General features: G+C 38.8%; 1 protein-coding gene across 2 annotated transcripts in view; it reads left to right on the top strand.

Annotated features, from left to right (window-relative positions):
• Positions 1 to 1,690: 1,690 nt before the first annotated feature.
• Positions 1,691 to 18,419, top strand: part of keap1b (kelch-like ECH-associated protein 1b) — a 35,104-nt gene continuing 18,375 nt past the window's right edge. The window contains exons 1-3 of one of the 2 annotated variants that reach the window (XM_028823679.2): positions 1,691 to 1,813; positions 9,901 to 10,895; positions 16,167 to 16,412. In XM_028823679.2, coding sequence (XP_028679512.1) covers positions 10,593 to 10,895; positions 16,167 to 16,412 — 549 coding nt within the window. In that variant the 5' untranslated portion in view covers positions 1,691 to 1,813; positions 9,901 to 10,592. The remainder of the gene's footprint in view (positions 1,814 to 9,900; positions 10,896 to 16,166; positions 16,413 to 18,419) is intronic. The other variant, XM_051920579.1, reaches the window with a different exon arrangement.

The following is an 18,419-nucleotide window of genomic DNA, read 5'->3' as shown; positions in this document are numbered from 1 at the left end:
ACCGGAGAAAGTACAGTCCCTTGTAGCGCTCCTGTGTTGCTGACCACAATGTCAGATGTGCAGCTCCCAAGACGCACATACTGAGTGAGGTCTGTCTTTAAGATAGTCCACGATCCATGCCACCAGGTGTGAATCTACTCCCATCTGTCAGCTTGTCCCTAAGGAGCAGAGGTTGGATTGTAATATTATTTAAAGTTATTGTCTGTTTTTACCTGCATTTTTATCACTCTTTAATTTAATATTGTTTTTATCAGTATGCTGCTGCTGGAGTATGTGAATTTCCCCTTGGGATTAATAAAGTATCTATCTAACCAATTCACCAATAATTCAAATTATTTTAAATACATCACTGTATGGTGGAGCAATGGCTAGAACCACTGCATTTACAGATTTGTCCGATAAATTGCCTTGGATAAAGGTAATTTACAACATTTCTTTGGTTTTCCAATTGGAGCACAGGCAGGTCAAGCGACTTGCTCATGGTCACACAAGTGTCATTAGCGGGATATGAATTCACCGCCTCAGGGTCTGAAGTCCAAAGCCTTAACTACCACACTGCATTGCCTGCCTCACAGGTCCAAGAATCCAGGCTCAAATTCTAGCCTGATCTCTCTGTTCTGGCATTGGTTTTACTGGGTCCCACTTTTCCTGGGCCGTTAACATTCCCAGTAGAATAAACACATGCCGATTAGGACTCCATCAGGGGGAAAGCAACCCAGATCACAGAGAGATTGAACATGTTGCATTTGTCTATTTTTAGGAAGTCCATCCATCCATCCATTTTCCAACCCGCTGAATCCGAACACAGGGTCACGGGGGTCTGCTGGAGTCAATCCCAGCCAACACAGGGCACAAGGCAGGAACCAATCCCGGGCAGGGTGCCAACCCACCGCAGGACACACACAAACACATCCACACACCAAGCACACACTAGGGCCAATTTAGAATCGCCAATCCACCTAACCAGCATGTCTTTGGACTGTGGGAGGAAACCGGAGCGCCCGGAGGAAACCCACGCAGACACGGGGAGAACATGCAAACTCCACGCAGGGAGGACCTGGGAAGTGAACCCAAGTCCCCCAACTGCGAGGCAGCAGTGCTACCCACTGCGCCACCGTGCCGCCCATTTTTAGGAAGTCTACATAGCCAAACATTCTGCCCTTAAGAGTGACATGTGACCCTTTTACCATTCTGTTTACTTAGTGTGTTCTAAAATGGTCTGTTAACTATTAAGGCTTAGAAAGTAACTGGCCTAAAAACTACAGATTTCTCTCCAATAGTTACGAAACTGTAAAACTATTACTGTAAAATGACTGGCTTTTATATTTAAAGATCTTAAACTACAACCTGGGACAGAACTAAGCGAGTAATAGCACGAATGAGTGTTTAATTGTCAAATTGTCCACAATTCAGAATCAGAATTCACTTTATTGGCCAGGTGCACTAATGCGTACTAACAATGTGTCTTGATCGAACAAAAAAAATAAAATAAAAACCAACTAGGCTGCGCTAGAAACAATAAGTTTGCCAGTAATATATGATTTCTTACGAAGGCGCCGCGTTTAGGATTTACACATCTTTAAGTTGTCAGAATAAAACGGCTCTCAAGACGCATGCACAGTAGCTGTTGACTGTCAGGCGTCTGTATCCAAGCGACCTTACCTGTCTACACGCCAGCGGAGAGACTCTTATTTTGGCACAACGGCCGGGCGCCACATTGCTTAGTCACGGTGAGTAACAGCTTTCCTCTTTTTAACAGCGCGCACATCAACACAATGGAGAAGTCAGGCAGAGGCGCTAGGATCCCCTCTCTGTGAGTACGACTTTGTGTGTTTTTCCGCCCTCTTCATATCCCAGTCTAAACACTTGCGTGGCAGCTTCGTAAGAGATTAGCGATAGATGTTTTTACCCCCTGCCGCATTTTGTTTTGGTTTTTTTCCACCATTCTTTAAGTAAAACAGCTGGCCGACAGTTTCCATTTCCGGACGCGGTTTGCGCGAGTCACTCTCAGAGATGCTATTAAAAACGGGCTAAAGAAATCGCAAAGCGAGTAACCGGGACCGTTTCGTTATGGAACCTCGAATAACGTTATTGAAACGGCGACAGAAAAATAGTCCGTGAAAGTGCTGTAGTCATTTGTAGTAAAGTGAAGTGCCAAATCCTCCTTCTACCCCGCCCGCCCGCCTGCCTGGTCGCCCGGTCTGTCGGATGGATTGACTGTGATTGTGCGCAGCTAGTCGCTTAAACAAACAGCCGCGAGTTGCGCAGGTTTACCTTGGCGAAACCTTCTTGCAAGATAAGGCGTCAGTCTCTTGACTCGAGTCCCGTCTTGTCTTCGGTTAATAAAAACACAAAAGGAAATCCTCGGCTTTTTCTTGGACAGCGGCCGACCTTTAGAGCGTGTTGTCGGAATGGCAAATCGAGCGGCGCGTTACCTGCACGAAGCCCGAGTTTCCCGCCCATCTGCGAAGTGAACTTCGCGGTGATTTAAACCTGAGGCGTCAGAACAGCAGGGAAGTCTTGTGTGCTTTTTTTTCTCTTTAATGTTTCTAAGGCCATATTGTTTTTAGTCTTCTCTTAAACTGGGGGTTTGTGCAAACAAAGTTAAAATTGCTGGATTTATTAAATGAATTTGGTGGGCACCGCAGTAACCGAATACGGTACACGTTGTGCTCACTTAAGTACCTACTAAGTCAGTCAAGCCTCATTCATTTACACTAATTGTAGCCTGCAATTTGATATTACGAACTGTCGTTTGCCTTTCGCTTTCAAAAAAACCTGTTTCGGTCTGATTAGTTAGTAGAGCGCGGGAGGAATAATGTGCAATTACGGCAAATGTCGGGTAATGTCCAATACTTGACTCCGAGGATTGGAGGCCTATACGCTACCAGCGGACTACGTGAAAAATGTTTGAGGAAAATTTAAAGGTACACGTAATTGTGAGTAGTCGGATGGATTGACGCCAGGTGGGTCAATCTTAGGCTCGTTTTGTGGCAGAGGAAATGACGTGAAAGTTTGCTTTTGACAGTTCATGCAGTGGCCAAGCTGTCAGAAATGGAGAGCGGTTATTGAAATATCCAGCGCTAAAAGCGTCTGTCCTGACAGGGAGATGCACAATAGCAATCGGGAGTTTTATGTGAGCTTTGATATAGTGTGGATACGTTAATTTCTTCGAAAAACCTACATGTAAACAGCTGTGATGCAGGAAAGGGTCAGCAATGGGTTTTATTTTGCAAATAATACATTGTCAGTCAAAATATCATCAGTCCAACTGTGATCAGTTATGGGTGTTCTGTTCACTCCAATAATCCAGGGTTCTCAAACTCTGTGTCCTGGAGGGCCACAGTGGCTGCAGGTTTTCATTCTAACCCTTTTCTTAATTAGTGACGCTGCTAATTAACTTCTTTTAAATTAACTGTAATTGACTTGTGCTTGAAGACTCAGACCTCTTATTTTCTTTTTCCTTAATTAGCTATTAATTAATAAGGAGATACAAAATGAGCCAAAACATGACCAGCAAACTGTGTCGATCATACAGTATCGTAATATAAAAAAAGATGAAGGTCCCAGGAATGTTGATCTGCTCAGGTCCACAAAACATTTTAACAGAGCTCTTAAAAATGAGAAAATCAACAATTTCAGAAATGTCTGCTATTGCACAATAACAGCAGCAACAAGCCATGGAGTTAAAGAATGGGTTTAATGAACAATAACAATCCGTACCTAATTGAGCAACTGCTTGGAGTGAAATTGGTTGGAGTTTGAGGCCCTGACTTAGTTGGTCTTCTGTTGGCTCACTCACGTCACACTTCATTTCTGTTTAGGTGCCATTTAAGGAAAGAAATGAAGCGATTCTGAGGAACAATAAAGAAAATCTGGGGAACAAATCTTAAAAAAAAAAAAAAGTCAAAATGAATTCAAAAGAAGTTAATTAGCAGCAAAAACACGTCACTAATTAAGAAAAGGGGTAGAATGAAAACCTGCAGCCACTGTGGCCCTCCAGGACCGGAATTTGAGAACCTTGCATTAATCCATCGTCTAACCCCACTTCATCCAGAGTATGGTCACAGGATAGCTGGAGCCCATCCCAGCATGCATAGGAAACGGGGTAGGAACAATCACTGAACAAGGTGCCTGTCCAAAATTTTCCAGAATTAGGCATTTGCTTTTCACCAAATTTATTGGTAGATGCAAGATCTTTAATCATAGTTAATGAAGATGTCACTAGGAATGTGTAACAGTGAAATTTCATGATAAGCAATAGCTATTTAGTACCACGACAATAAGAGAAATCCCATTCAACAGCTTTTTTTTTTTTTTTTTTTATAAAGTATCTCCATTATTCAAGTGAACAGTGTAGGGCCCTTTTCTATAATGCAGTATAAAATACCAAAAGTAACAGCAGGTTTAAAATAGTGGTATATCCAACAAGTAGTTAGACATATTTAAATAAGCTAGTACTTACATTCATAAATCTCAAAATATAATGCAGGATTTGAATTCAGTTTGTTATAGGCATGATGAATCATGTGCATCATGGACTACCTGATTTAGCTTACCATGTGCACACAGCTAAATTTATTCTGACATTTCTCTCCAATAACTGAAAAAAACCATTTAAGACCAATACTAAAAATAAGTTACATCCTCTCTGTTCTGTTAAATTAGCAAATTCCAAGATAATTCAGAATATTTTCATTTAAACAAACTCTTTAAAGCTGTTTTTCTAACAACCTGCTCATTAAAATTTGGTTTGTCAGAGAATAACTCAGTTGTGGTTTGTGACATTTGCTATTCTAAGGATTACATTTGCATCGTTAATTTGTTATGACAACTAATACTTGACAGATGAGTCGAATTGGTTCAAATTTAAAATGTCACAAACTCCCATGTGCTTCTGAGTACAAGCTTTGCTGTTTTCAAGGTATCTTATAAGTGGTCAGATTTGATACCTTATGCCTATTTACATATCCAGAATTTGTCAGTTAACTGGACTGATTTTACTTGTAGTCAGTTCATTGTATCGGAGAGACTGCATTGCATTCACCAGCGTACTATTCAAATATGTCACGTGCTTTCATTTCGTGCGTCACATAAGGGTTACACTAACGAACATTATTTTGACTTCAAAAACCAAACGAGTAATGCAGATTTATATTCAGCCATGGAGTATTCTATTTTGCCCATTCTGTATATGCCATTTAGAAAATGGGTGGATTCTTGCAGGGTGCAGATCTCTTAGGCTTACAAACAGGGAATGAATACAAATCCTCCATTCCTTTATCCGGAAAGTGTAGAATACTATATTAAAATGAGATTTAATATAGCCACAATTTCATCTCCACTTAGAAATTTGTGACACTACTAGTTGAACAATTACAGTTCACATCTGATTGTAAATCATTTTGCTCTTAAGCATGCACTAATCTTTTTCTGAACTAACTTCATAGTCAAAAGTGGCAATAATGAAAGCATATGTGGGCGTGTATGTTCTTATTTTCTTGTAATAATAAGGTCAGTTCCTGCAATCGAGCGCCGAAATTCTCCTGTATTGAACACAAAGCACTTTCAGACATTACTTTTGCTGTTTTTTCTTTTTTTGACACATTAATGTGGTGCTGTATCATCACCACTGTAAGGCATTTTCATATGTAGTTTTTACTTGCAGTTCTCACGTATTACTGTGCCTTCTGAAGGAATTTGTCTACTTGCAGTTGCACATAGCGCAGTTCCAACTATGATGTGGTACCACTGATGTTGTAGGGAAAAAAAAAAAAAAAAAAAGGTAGTACTTTGTTTTTGGAATTTTAATTCGGACTTGGTACTAAAGCATATGTTTCATGTGGCATCCCTAGCCATGACCTAATTTATTTTGGTTCACATTTATATCAGCAAAAGATGACATTTCAGAGTGTGTATGGAGATTTTGTTTTTTATATTAAAAAAAAGGTCACACACTCTAATATTTCGTTGGACCGCCTTTAGCTTTGATTATGGCACGCATTCGCTGTGGCATTGTTTCGATAAGCTTCTGCAATGTCACAAGATTTAGTTCCATCCAGTGTTGCATTAATTTTTCACCAAGATCTTGCATTGATGATGGTAGAGTCTGACCGCTGCGCAAAGCCTTCTCCAGCACATCCCAAAGATTCTCAATGGGGTTAAGGTCTGGACTCTGTGGTGGCCAATCCATGTGTGAAAATGTCTCATGCTCCCTGAACCACTCTTTCACAATTTGAGCCTGATGAATCCTGGCATTGTCATCTTGGAATATGCCCGTGCCATCAGGGAAGAAAAAATCCATTGATGGAATAACCTGGTCATTCAGTATATTCAGGTGGAAATGCTCTTACTTTCACTATTAAACATAGACCTGAGTTCTACTGTTGTTTTTCTTCGATCTGATTTCACCAAACGTTTAAGTGATCGCCGATCACGATCATTCTGGATTTTTTTCCGGCCACATTTCTTTCTCGAAGACGATGGGTCCCCACTATCCTTCCAGTTTTTAATAATGTGTTGGACAATTCTTAACCCAATTTTAGTAGTTTCTGCAATCTCCTTAGATGTTTTCTCAGCTTGATGCATGCCAATGATTTGACCCTTTTCAAACAGACTAACATCTTTTCCATGACCACGAGATGTGTCTTTCGACATGGTTGTTTAAAAAATGAGAAGCAACTCATTGCACCAGTTGGGGTTAAATAACTTGTTGCCAGCTGAAAAATAATCGCCCATGCAGTAATTATCCAATAGGAGGCTCGTACCTATTTGCTTAGTTAAATCCAGGTGGTGAGTTTTTTTTTTTGGCCAGGCAGTGTGTGTGTGTGTGTGTGTATATGTATGTATGTGTGTGTGTGTGTGTATGTATGTATGTATGTATGTATGTATGTATATATATATATATATATATATATATATATATATATATATATATATGAGAGAGAGAGATGTATATAGATATCTATCCCTTGAGCATCTCCTATGATGATGAATGATTGGGTGTAAATTAAACCTAATTATAATAACAATTGTGAAACACTAATTAGAGGTTAGTGCAATCTTAGGAACATTGTTGAATGAAGTGGACAAAAAAGGAGTGAGGTGGACACGTGTATTAATGAGTATGACATTTATACTATTTTTATAAAGATTTGCTGAACTGCATTTTGAAGCCAGCAAGGGCAGATCTCACATTACTTAACTAGAAGGTCTGGAAAGTCTTAGAAGTTGCCAGAGTAAGAAAATGGTTAGGAAACAAAAGAAGCATCATCTGTATTCCTATGTTGACGTTGTAGAATTTTGTAGAAGCTTTCATTTTAGGATTTTTCTGGATTTTTTGTTTGAGTGTGTGTGGCTTTTTTTTTATCTGATTATCACTTAATTGTATCATATCATTGTGAATCTATAACCTGAAAATATATTCTTTTAATAATTTCTAAACATGCTTAAGGTGAATAAGAATGTTTTTTTTTATATATTGTTACAAGCTATGTTACCCAGCTTTGCCTGGGACGTTCCTAAGACAATTGGACTCTGGTTAGTCAGATGTGAGAACTTTTCTGTATGCAATATTCCACACCACACCTCTACCCACTCTGGTGGTAATATTATTAGTCCACTGGTACTCTTTACATGCTGCATAGAATTGCGCATGAGTAAGACATTTCCTACTGAAGATTGATTCTTGCTTTTTTTAGTGACTTTTCTTTTGTTAATGGTCATTGCAAAACACAAATTTACAGGAAGCTGTATATTTTTAATTCAAAACAGTAATTTGTAGGTATAATGGGAATTTTGGGAATAAATATAATTTCACCCTGTAACAGATCCTATAGAACTGTAAGTATTTTCATTCAGATTTGAATGTAACACTTTGATCTGTAATCTTGTAACATTACAAAGTTTTGAGGGGTTTATGTTAAAGCAATGAATGTGTATATTGCTTTTAACTTATTACATACAGCATTGATGTTTACATGCTGCACATTTATATGTCCCGTGCACATTCATTTGATTGAACTGTACACCCCATTTCTTCACACCATGACAGCTGAAGTAAAAAACAAAGTGTTGCCTAGGTATGCTGCTCTTGCTACAGCATTGTTACTGATAAATGTCAAGAAATAGAAAAACACATGTCTGCTAACTTTCTTTTTTCTATAAGATCCCAAAATTTCAGTCAGTCGAAGCTTTTTTGAGATTTTGGGGTATCTATTTATATATTTATTCTGTTGTGGCCAGGGTTAACCCTAAAAATTGATATTTGAAATGTACTTTACCCTGCCTATTTGACCAAACAGAAAATAGTATTTTTGTTAATGAGCAAGCAAATGAGTGAGTCACTTAATCAACTTTGAAATACATGGTTTAGTTTTTAATTTGTGTAATTTAACAGTTTGTATATACAAATGTTACTTTATTTTACTCTCTATTGATTAGTTTGCTTGTATGACAACTGCAACAGGACCAAGCATGAGGAGCAGTGGTTAAACTCGGATGGAGAATGAGACACCAAATGCAAATCTGACATCTGGTACAATGTTGTCAGGTTAAAGAATGCCTTTCAACAAGGGCTGAAAACTTTAAAGAAGAAGAGTGTTAAGATTGTTCAGTGTCTGGGCATGTTAGGCTGTCATTACAGTACCATACACATATGTTAAAGAGCTTCTTCAGTTCAGCTGCTAATGTTTAGTTTTTTCCTTTGTTTCTCAAGTTTGTTCCTTTGTATTTCAAGCACCATTTACTTGGTTACTGCTATGACATGAAGATATTAGTTTAATGAACTAGGGGGCTTCGGCCCCTGCTTGCTTTGCTTGCCCACCCCCGGGTTTGGTTTACCGGATATGCAATTTAAAGAGATTTTTATTTTCGTGGGAATTGTTACATATGCATTATTTTCACTTTTACTTTAATACTTCAGTAAAAACAATACTTGTCCTTTCTTTCCGGCCCCGGGCGTGGTTAAATCTCTCTTGCGGGATGTATAACGCTGCTCGCGTTGTGAAGGGGGTGCGGCTGAACGCACGTTAAGGAGATGTCGTCGGATCATCTGCGGTCTTTCTGCTGCTGGCAAGCTGCTTGTTCTGCTTATCTCGCTACCTGATCATTTCAAAGCCTGTACAGCAGCTGTCCTTTTGCCACTTCGTGTCTCTGCCACTCGCGTTGTGAAGGGGGGCGGGTTAGGGTGGCAGAACGCACACTGAGTAGAAGCAGTTGGATCATCTGCTGGCTTTCTGCTGCTGGCAAGCTGCGTGTTTTGCTTGTCATTGTTTTAAGAGCTGGGAGCACATGAAGCATGTCTGCCAAAAGCAATCCAACAACTGCTAGGTTAGATGTCCGTGGACTTGTTTTAAATGATGTCTCACTGCCTTGTCTCGCATGACGTTGTAAAAACAATACTTGTCCTTTATTTCCGGCCCCGGGCGTGGTTAAATCTCTTTCTTGCAGGACGTATAACGCTGCTCGCGTTGTGAAGAGGGGGTGGCTGAACGCATGCTAAGGAGTTGCAGTCGGATCATCTGCTGGCTTGTTGCTGCTTGTGAGCTGCCTTTTCTGCTTGTTGCGCTGCCTGATCATTTCAAAGCCTGTACAGCAGCTGTCCTTTTGCCACTTCACGTTTCTGCCGCTCGCAAACTGGGAAGCGGCGTGTTTTGCTTGTCGTTTGTTTTAAGGTCTGGGAGCAAGTTAAAGTGTCTCTCGCGGGACTTCAGATTGTCTTCCGAGAAGGTCACGTCTCGTCTCCCTCCCAAAGATTTTTTTTATAATATAGAGAGATGCATAAAAGTGAAAATTCTTACAGTAAGCTCAACAGTGGAACTTCAGCTAGCCAAAAATGTTACCAGTGACTTTTTTTGCATGACAGACATTTATAATATATTTCTTTCTGTTTTTTCCCAGATATCAATGGAGCTGTACAGGTCTCTTCCCAGACTTTAAAAACAGGACCTTGAAATTCATAAAGGAATAAAATTCAAGCAAAACTGGATACCAATAATGCATTTCTAATAATAAGTTACATTTTGTGGAAACAATCAGTTTGGGATTTAAGTAATTTTTACTTTCATTAATCTATTTTTTTTTTTTAACTACTTTTCTGCTATCTGGATTCTCTACCTCATTTTTACTTTCTGTCAGGGATCGTATACACAGTTTTCTGTCTTCTGTTAATATTTTGTGTAAAATATCATGACTCCTTAACCTCTTACTGAATAATGTGAGTTGGGAGCATTGTAATGCAAGGACTCTGGGTCCATTTGCTTTGAAAACATCCTTTTTAAATTTTGCTGCTCTCAAGCAATTTGGTTTTTATGTTTATCTGACCAGGTAAAACTGAGAACACTAATTTCAGTGTGAAAGAATTAATTTTCACAGGATTGCAAACGTTTTGTCACATGTTGATACAGTTCCAAAGTTCAGTTGATACTTTATTTTTTCAAAAATGCAACTTTTAATAAGGAAGTGAACTAATGATCTATTAGCTGAAAATATTCCCCCAACCCCCCCCATTTTAATTTCACGTTTGCATCTCCTCCCCTCTACTATTAACTTCTGCAAACAATGTGTCACTCAGCAATTCACCTATCACAGTAATGTACTTGGCAACAGAGTGCAAAGCACAGGTGACGCCATCCTCGAAGAATGGCCACCGTGTCTTCAGCTACACACTGGAGAACCATACAGCACAGGCCTTCAGCATCATGAATGAGTTACGGCAGGACAAGCAGCTCTGCGATGTCACTTTGCGTGTCAAGTACAATGACCTTGATGCAGTGGACTTCATGGCCCACAAGATAGTACTGGCTTCTTCTTCACCGGTATTTCGAGCTATGTTCACCAATGGTCTGAAGGAATGTGGCATGGAGGTGGTACCAATTGAAGGGATTCACCCAAAGGTGAGAGGTTATTATGGTGCAGCTGATTTAGGAGAGTTCACCCAAATTCTAATAGTTGTGATATATCATAATGTTTAGCATATGTGGAAGTTATCGAGTTTTATGTAAATTGTGCTATCAGAAAACAAAGATTTGTTACACAATATTTGCTGCTGTGTAATTTGACTGTTTTTGCTTCCATGACCTCAAATTATTTATTTTGATCAATTTTAAGAAATGTTAAAGAACTGCAAAGTATGAAGTAGCTTCCTTTAAATACTTGGAACTTATAAAATGGGTTTCTGGATAAGCAGCAGTGAGAGTAGTGCTATGAGAAAGTATATTTTTTGACTGCAAAACGGGATAAGGTGTTAGACAGAAAGGTGAGTAAATATGTTGTAGTGTTCAACAGTAGTGTTCAACATGGATAATTTGCACATGATTTCACATATAATGGAATGAGACCAACAGAGCATTTGAGGGACAGGAGGGAAAAAAGGCAGGTGCCAGATAAGAGTGCCTGGGAGACCAACAGCCTGCTAGGCAGGCAAATAGACAAACATACAGGTATAACACAGACGCGCAAATTGAAAATACGTGGAACTGTTGAACATGAAAATAAGCTAAAGCAGTGGAGACCGCTAAATGGATCACTGATTTGTGCAGTGTGATTCTGAAAATCTTCCTGCAGCTTAGGACAATCTTAAAGACAAAAGGCCATCCAGCCCAACAACCTCTCCTATCATATTTACTAAATTTCCCCAAAATAACATTATTAGAAGTGAGATAAAGGCACATGACAGTCTATGCATATTCCAGTATACAAAGGTTCCTATCAGTGAGCAACATTTTGGAGCAGGAAGTAAGTTTTTGAGTAGGTGTGCCAAATGTATCTTTGATGTAGTGGAAATATGTGATCTGTGGTTTGGTTTCAGTCCCAAGAATAAATATATCGGTTCAAAGTCAAAGTGAACTTTATTGTCATCTCAACCATATACAAGTATGCAGATAGACAAAATTGCGAAGCTCAGGGTCCACAGTGTAACAATATGACATGTAAATAATACATTAAAAATAGAATTTAAATTTAAAATTAGAACACAAACAAGACATTGTGCAAAGACAAGACAAAGAAATAGCAGCAATATTGATGTGTAAGATATGTCTCTCTATATATATAAAAGAAAATCCTGGAATGGGAAGCAAATGCAAGGCTACGATAAGTGATAATCTTGAAAGACATTTTAAAGACCCACAAGACCAAGGAGACTTGCCACGGTGCGTCTCGCGGGGACCGTAAACATGAGACTTGGTGCCAAGAGATTGTCCCAGGGCCGTAGCAAAAAGGACAGCGGCTGTACAGGCTTTAAAAAGATCGAAGGGCAGCGACTACCCCAACCGAACGTGAGCAGCGTTATACATCCTGCAAGAGAGAATTCAACCACGCCCGGGGCCAGAAATAAGACAGGTATTGCTTTTACAACGTCACGTGAGACCAGGCAGTGAGCCATCATTTAAAACAAGTCAAAAGACCTCTAAGCTAGCAGTTGTTTGATTGCTTTTGGCAGGCAAGCATCATGTGCTCTGAGCTCTTAAAACAACGACAAGCGACAGGCAGAAGAGGCAGCTGGCAAGCAGCAAAAAGACAGCAAATGATCCAAAGGTATATCCTTAGCATACGTTCAGCCGCAACGCCCTTCACAACACAAGCAGTATTATACTTCTGAGAAGAAAGAGTTGTTTCTTTATTTCCTGCCCAGCGCGTGGTTACAAGTATTGTTTTTACAAAAGTTTTTAAAGTAAAAGTGAAAATAATGCATATGTAACAATTCACAAGAAAATACCAATCTCTTTAAATTGTAGATTGCCTGCCTAAGTTAAAGTCATCCCTGATGAATGGGGACGTGGGAATGAGGGGTCCTTTCATCGGATTAGCGCTATTTCAGATGTGGAATGGCAAAATGGGGGAGGCAGCTTGATGAATGAGGTCTCCAGGACTTAAAACAAATCCAAATCCTATTATGTGATATCATCTAATGTGAAATTCTACTCCGTACTTCTAGAATTTTTATTTTTATATTGTATTGAGGATTTATTCTGTTCTATGTATTGTACTGTATTGTATTGACCCTTCTTTTTGACACCCACTGCATGCCCAACCTACCTGGAAAGGGGTCTCTTTTTGAACTGCCTTTCCATAGGTTTCTTCCATTTTTTTCCCCTACAAGGGGTTTTTTTTTTTTTTTTTTTGGAGTTTTTTCTGGTCTTCTTAGAGGGTCAAGGCTGGGGGGCTGTCAAAAGGCAGGGCCTGTTAAAGCCCATTGCAGCACTTCTTGTGTGATTTTTGGGCTATACAAAAAATAAATTGTATGTCCGGTAAAACAAATGCAGGGGTTGGCGAGCGAAGAGAGCAGGGAGCGGAGCCCCCTAGTAATTTTAATAAATAAATAAATATAGATAATACAGAAATTGTTTACACATCTTAAACAACTATTTTCATGCACTGACAATCACAGCTTAGAATGTTTCACAGCAGTAGGATATCAAGAGTGTCAGTATGAGATTTTCAGTTATTTTCTACATGCACACTTGTCTTTGCAGGAAAGTTGCTTACATGTATAAAAGATCTGTTTTTCGAGGTGGTTGAGGCAGTGTGGAAGATCCCAGGGGTCAGTATGGTGTTAAGGAGTCTAACAGCTTGGGGATAAAAAAAAACTCTCCTCCAGCCTGGCAGATCTGGCTTTGATGCTGCAGTATCTTCTCTTGGATGGCAGAAGTGTGAAAAGTCCATGTGAGGGGTGTAAGGAGTCCTGCTCAATGCTGCAGGCCTTGCGAACACTGCGTTTGTAAAATATGACCTGTAGTGAAGGGAGAGGCACCCCAATAATGTTGTCTGCTGTCTTCACTATCCTTTGCAGGCGCTTGTGGTCAGATATGTTGCAGTTACCATACCAGAAAGTGATGCAGCTGGTCAGAACACTCTCAATGGTGCCTCTGTAGAACATGGTGAGGATGGAAGGGGGAAGACTTGCTCGCTTCAGCCACCTCAGGAAGTGTAGTCTCTGCTGGGCTTTATTTTGCAACACAAATAGTTAAAGTTGAGGTGAACAATTGTGGTGCTTCACTAAAGATCTGTTCTTGGTGTGTTGCAATTTGTTTTTGTGATGAACTGATGACCAGACTGGTGGTGTATGAGTATCTGCCACTGCCGTGAGAGATATTAAAGGTGGAGTTTTACTAAGATAGAAAAGTAAAGCTATTGTTTGAGAAAACGCTGAAATAGGAAGTTTGTGTTGAGGTTAAGGGCTTTAAGTTGAAAGCAGTAAATACCAAAAGTGCAGGAGGAGTGGCACAGGTGAGTGGGTTAGGTTTGTGCAGTAGAAGTGTTATTGGGAGTTTTTGTAAGGTATATGCTGATTTTTTTTTTTCTTTTTAAATGTGTTTTGGGGACTTGGTCTGCAAAATTTAAAAAACGTCTTTATTGTAAGTGTGGAAAAGTTGCGTGATGCTGAGATATTGAACTATGAACTTTGTCAGTAATTTGGTTGTTTTGAAGAATGTTGAGAGAGATTCATACGTGGGTAACATTTTGAACATGGATGAGAGTGCATGCTGATTGATATGTGATAGTAAAGAGGAATATTGTATCAAAGACTTTATAAGAACTATAGAGGAGTCTATCTTCATTGCCCCCCAGGGTTTTCTAGTAAAAGAATAGATGGGATATTTGACAAGTTGCATAGTGTAATGAAGTGAGGTGGCTGATGAAGGTGAAACCTGTGTAGGAAAGGACACTTAACATTTCCCTGTGATAGTAGGAAAACTAGTGCTGAGCTCAAAAGATTATTGTGGAGTCTAATGTTGTGTGGTGAGAAGCAGGATTGTCTGGGTTTGACACATGGAACAAAGGAAGAAAAATGGCTGGATGAAGTGCAGTGTGATGGGAGAAAGAAGAAGAGGAAAAGCTAGAGGTTAAAGAAGACTCTATGGATGTGGAAACATATGACCAGATAATGGGTTTTGAACCTAAAGATGCTCAAAACAGTGGAAAGTAAATAAAAGAAATGTGTCACACATTTTAGACCAAAAAAGAAACTAATACATATATTGAGTCCTGGAATAATTGGTAATTCAAATTGAAAACATTTAAATCTGCCAACATTCCTCTTTTTTGGTTAATTGTAATGTAGCATTGAGACAGAAGACCTTCTTTTAATCCTTCAAGTCAAATCGAGCTAGCCCCCTGTGATTAATACTAGTTTTTACTGAGATTCTTGGAGTATAACCCTGTTTTGCTGATTAAACTAAACTCATTCTCTCTTCATAATATTTGAGCAGCTTTCCTTTATTGCAGTTTTATAATGGGGACAGATGAAGGCCAAAGAGCAAGCTGTCAGTTCCATATGTGAACACCTGTAAAATCCTTACCCTGGTTAATTACCAAATAAAGGCATTTTCAGTAAGCGGTGCCGTTGTTTTTGGACAGATTAGGTATAATACAGTAGTTCTAAACTACATTACTGAGCCTGATACAAAAGTGTTGGCTTCCAGTATATTGGTTTAAAACCCTATCACACCGTCACCCCCATTTTATTCCTACAGAGTCAGTTTTGCTTTTATAGACCTCTCTTCTTAAACTACACTGATTTCTTGGTGCTCTTTGTATTAGTTTCACCTTACTAAGACATTTGAAAAAATGTAAATTTCTTTGTCTTTATAAAATGCTTTTGAAAGTACATTACATGCAAAAATGTACAGTTTATTGAATTGTCTGACTAAATCCTAAAAAGAAACATTAGATATTAAAATGATAGTATGACATTTGAAATTGATGGAAAGAAAATTAGTAGCTGAAACAGTATGGATTATGAGCAGAATTATTTTAAAAGAGTGTGTGTGTACAACACACATAAAGGACAGCATTTTGGCATAAATGTTAAGAGTTGTTGCCTTACATCCTTGGTTCAAATCTAAGCATGGACATTTTATGTTTGGTGTTTGTAGCTGCTTTTAATGGCCGTTTGGTTTTCCTCTGGGCAGTCTGTCCAACATTCATGATGTCAGGTGTTACCATGACAACTGTACATTGACCAGGTGTAGTTGTGTGCACAAGTGTGAATAGGTGCTTAGTCTAGAGCAGGTTCCTGTGTAGTGCTCAGTCCTTTTGGGATAGGAGGTGGCTGCCCATAATTGTGCACTGGATAAGAGAGTTAGAAAATGGACAGATAAATATTTTAAAAAGTATTTTTATAGTAAATTATATATAATGATCAAACTGATTCCTTTCTGTAGGTGATGCAGCGACTGATTGAGTTCTCTTACACTGCCAGTATCTCGGTTGGGGAGAAATGTGTGATCCATGTGATGAATGGTGCTGTTATGTACCAGATAGACAGCGTGGTCAAGGCCTGCTGTGATTTCCTGGTGCAGCAGTTGGACCCCAGCAACGCCATAGGTATTGCCAACTTCGCAGAGCAGATTGGGTGCACAGAACTTCATCAGAAAGCTCGTGAATACATCTACCTAAACTTCAGTGAGGTTAGTAGGATTTGAAAGTGCTCTTTTTCAAAACAATAGTTTAAAACATATTTCCCAACTGATGCCTTTTGGAATATTGGTTTAAAGTGAGAAAACTATTGTTTTTCATTGATAGCACAGGTGGCATAATAATTTTATTTCTTTTATATATTATTGCTTTAGTGGTAAACTGATCCCATTTCCAGTTCTGTGTTTGTGTCAGCAAATTTTAACCAGATTAAATTGATTCAACTTCTTTGCTTTGGCTCACTGATCAATAGACCAATTTGCTTTGGAGAACTGCATGAAGTTCATCGTACGTTAAAGTAAGGTTTTGTTGTATTAAAAACAAATTATAGTAATAGTCTTAATTAAACCAAAAAATACCAGTACGTTCCTAGGTTGAATCCAGCTGTGAATATAGTCCAGTCAAGAATCATTAGAAAGTAAAACCTAGCATTTGAAAAGTATCTCTCTCTCTCTTCTGCAAATTAGGTAGCTTCCAACATAAGATAACTGTTCTGTCTTTACCAAGTAGGTGATATTGAGTCTGGTTGCCACCAGAAGCAACCCTGTGAGTAACAAACTTCATACCCATGCATGGAAGACAGTGAGGTGAGGGCTTTATGAGGGTTGCAGCATTTGTCTGGTCAGAACAAAGCTTTGTTCAGCTTTTAGGAACAGTAAAAAATACAGTTGTATGAATCTTCAGGTTCTTAATGTGTATTGTGTTGTACTGTTTTTCAGTTTGTCCATCACAGTACTCTTTTTTATGTTTGTGTTTGTGATTTGAATACATTGTGGAAAATAATTAATGAGGATGAACATAACACTCAAAGATTGCTACTTGCTGTGAATTTTTTTTTCAGACAAAAAAAAAAGTTTATAAAGAACATTTGGAGATTTTACACACATTTCCATATCATTGTCTGAGATGAGACTTCATATGTGAACATTATTGACCCTGAAAACTGAAGGTTGCCCTCTTACTGTACATGTGTAGTTACTAGTCCCAGTAAATCTCTTGCATTGGTTAATATGGGTATTTTCATGGTAGTATGTGTGAAAGTAACTGTTTAGTAATTAATTCACCTTAAATAAAGACCTTAGAGTCAGGGTTGAAATGGTTGCAGATTCACAGTGGCAAATGGTGAAATGTAACAAAGCTTGGGACCTATCATTTTCTTGTGTTTTAAAAATACCTTTTGTCCTTCTTGTGTTGTGAAGTAAATACCATCAAACCCCTTTTTATGTCCTCATCCTGAGCCAATGATGATTTGCAGTATGCACACTGGCCAGTGCGTCATTCGATCACATTGTTTCAGCATATCTAGATAGATAGATACTTTATTAATCCCAATGGGAAATTCTATCACATATAACTGGGTAAAAACTAAACTGATGTTTTATTTATACATTTCTGTTGCAGAATTGCACCTAGCACTCACTCCCTTGTGCTTGGCTGTGTGATTGAGCCCTGCAACGGAGTGGCATATACTGGTACTTGCCCAACACCCAGTGCCACTGGAATAATTATAACACCAGTATTTTTACTTAAATAAAATAAATATTGCATTAGGTTACTTGTTAACTTAAAAAGTAATTTGACTATGTTACACGTGTTAGTTTTAATGTTTTTTTCCCCTGCCAAGCTTAGCACTGTTTGTTCATCTCATCAATATAAATTTAGCGATTTCTACTGAAATACTGAGACAGTTTCCTTCAACCAGGAGAAAGAGTAATGCAATTGCCTGTGCATTTGCCTCTAGAAATGTATTTTGTGAGTGCTTCTGTCTGTGCCTGCTGAAAATGTGTGTGTGGCTTAGCAAGCAAATGGAGTGGAGTGGAGTGGACATGCACAGACTATGAAATCCTTAACTGTAATCCGGTTAAGGGTTTATGTGACTGCATAACTGTGTTACTAGCTGAGAAATCTGTTAACTAGGTTTCTCAGAGATCAATATCCCACTTTCTCACACCAGAATAAGGGCTTACAGATAATTTTAGAAACCATAGTTCAGTGAACAA

This window comes from Erpetoichthys calabaricus, chromosome 17, assembly GCF_900747795.2.
Source record: "Erpetoichthys calabaricus chromosome 17, fErpCal1.3, whole genome shotgun sequence".
Lineage (NCBI taxonomy): Eukaryota > Metazoa > Chordata > Cladistia > Polypteriformes > Polypteridae > Erpetoichthys > Erpetoichthys calabaricus.
The sequence above is the reverse complement of the archived record's forward strand: the minus strand, read 5'-3'. Positions and strand labels throughout refer to the sequence as shown.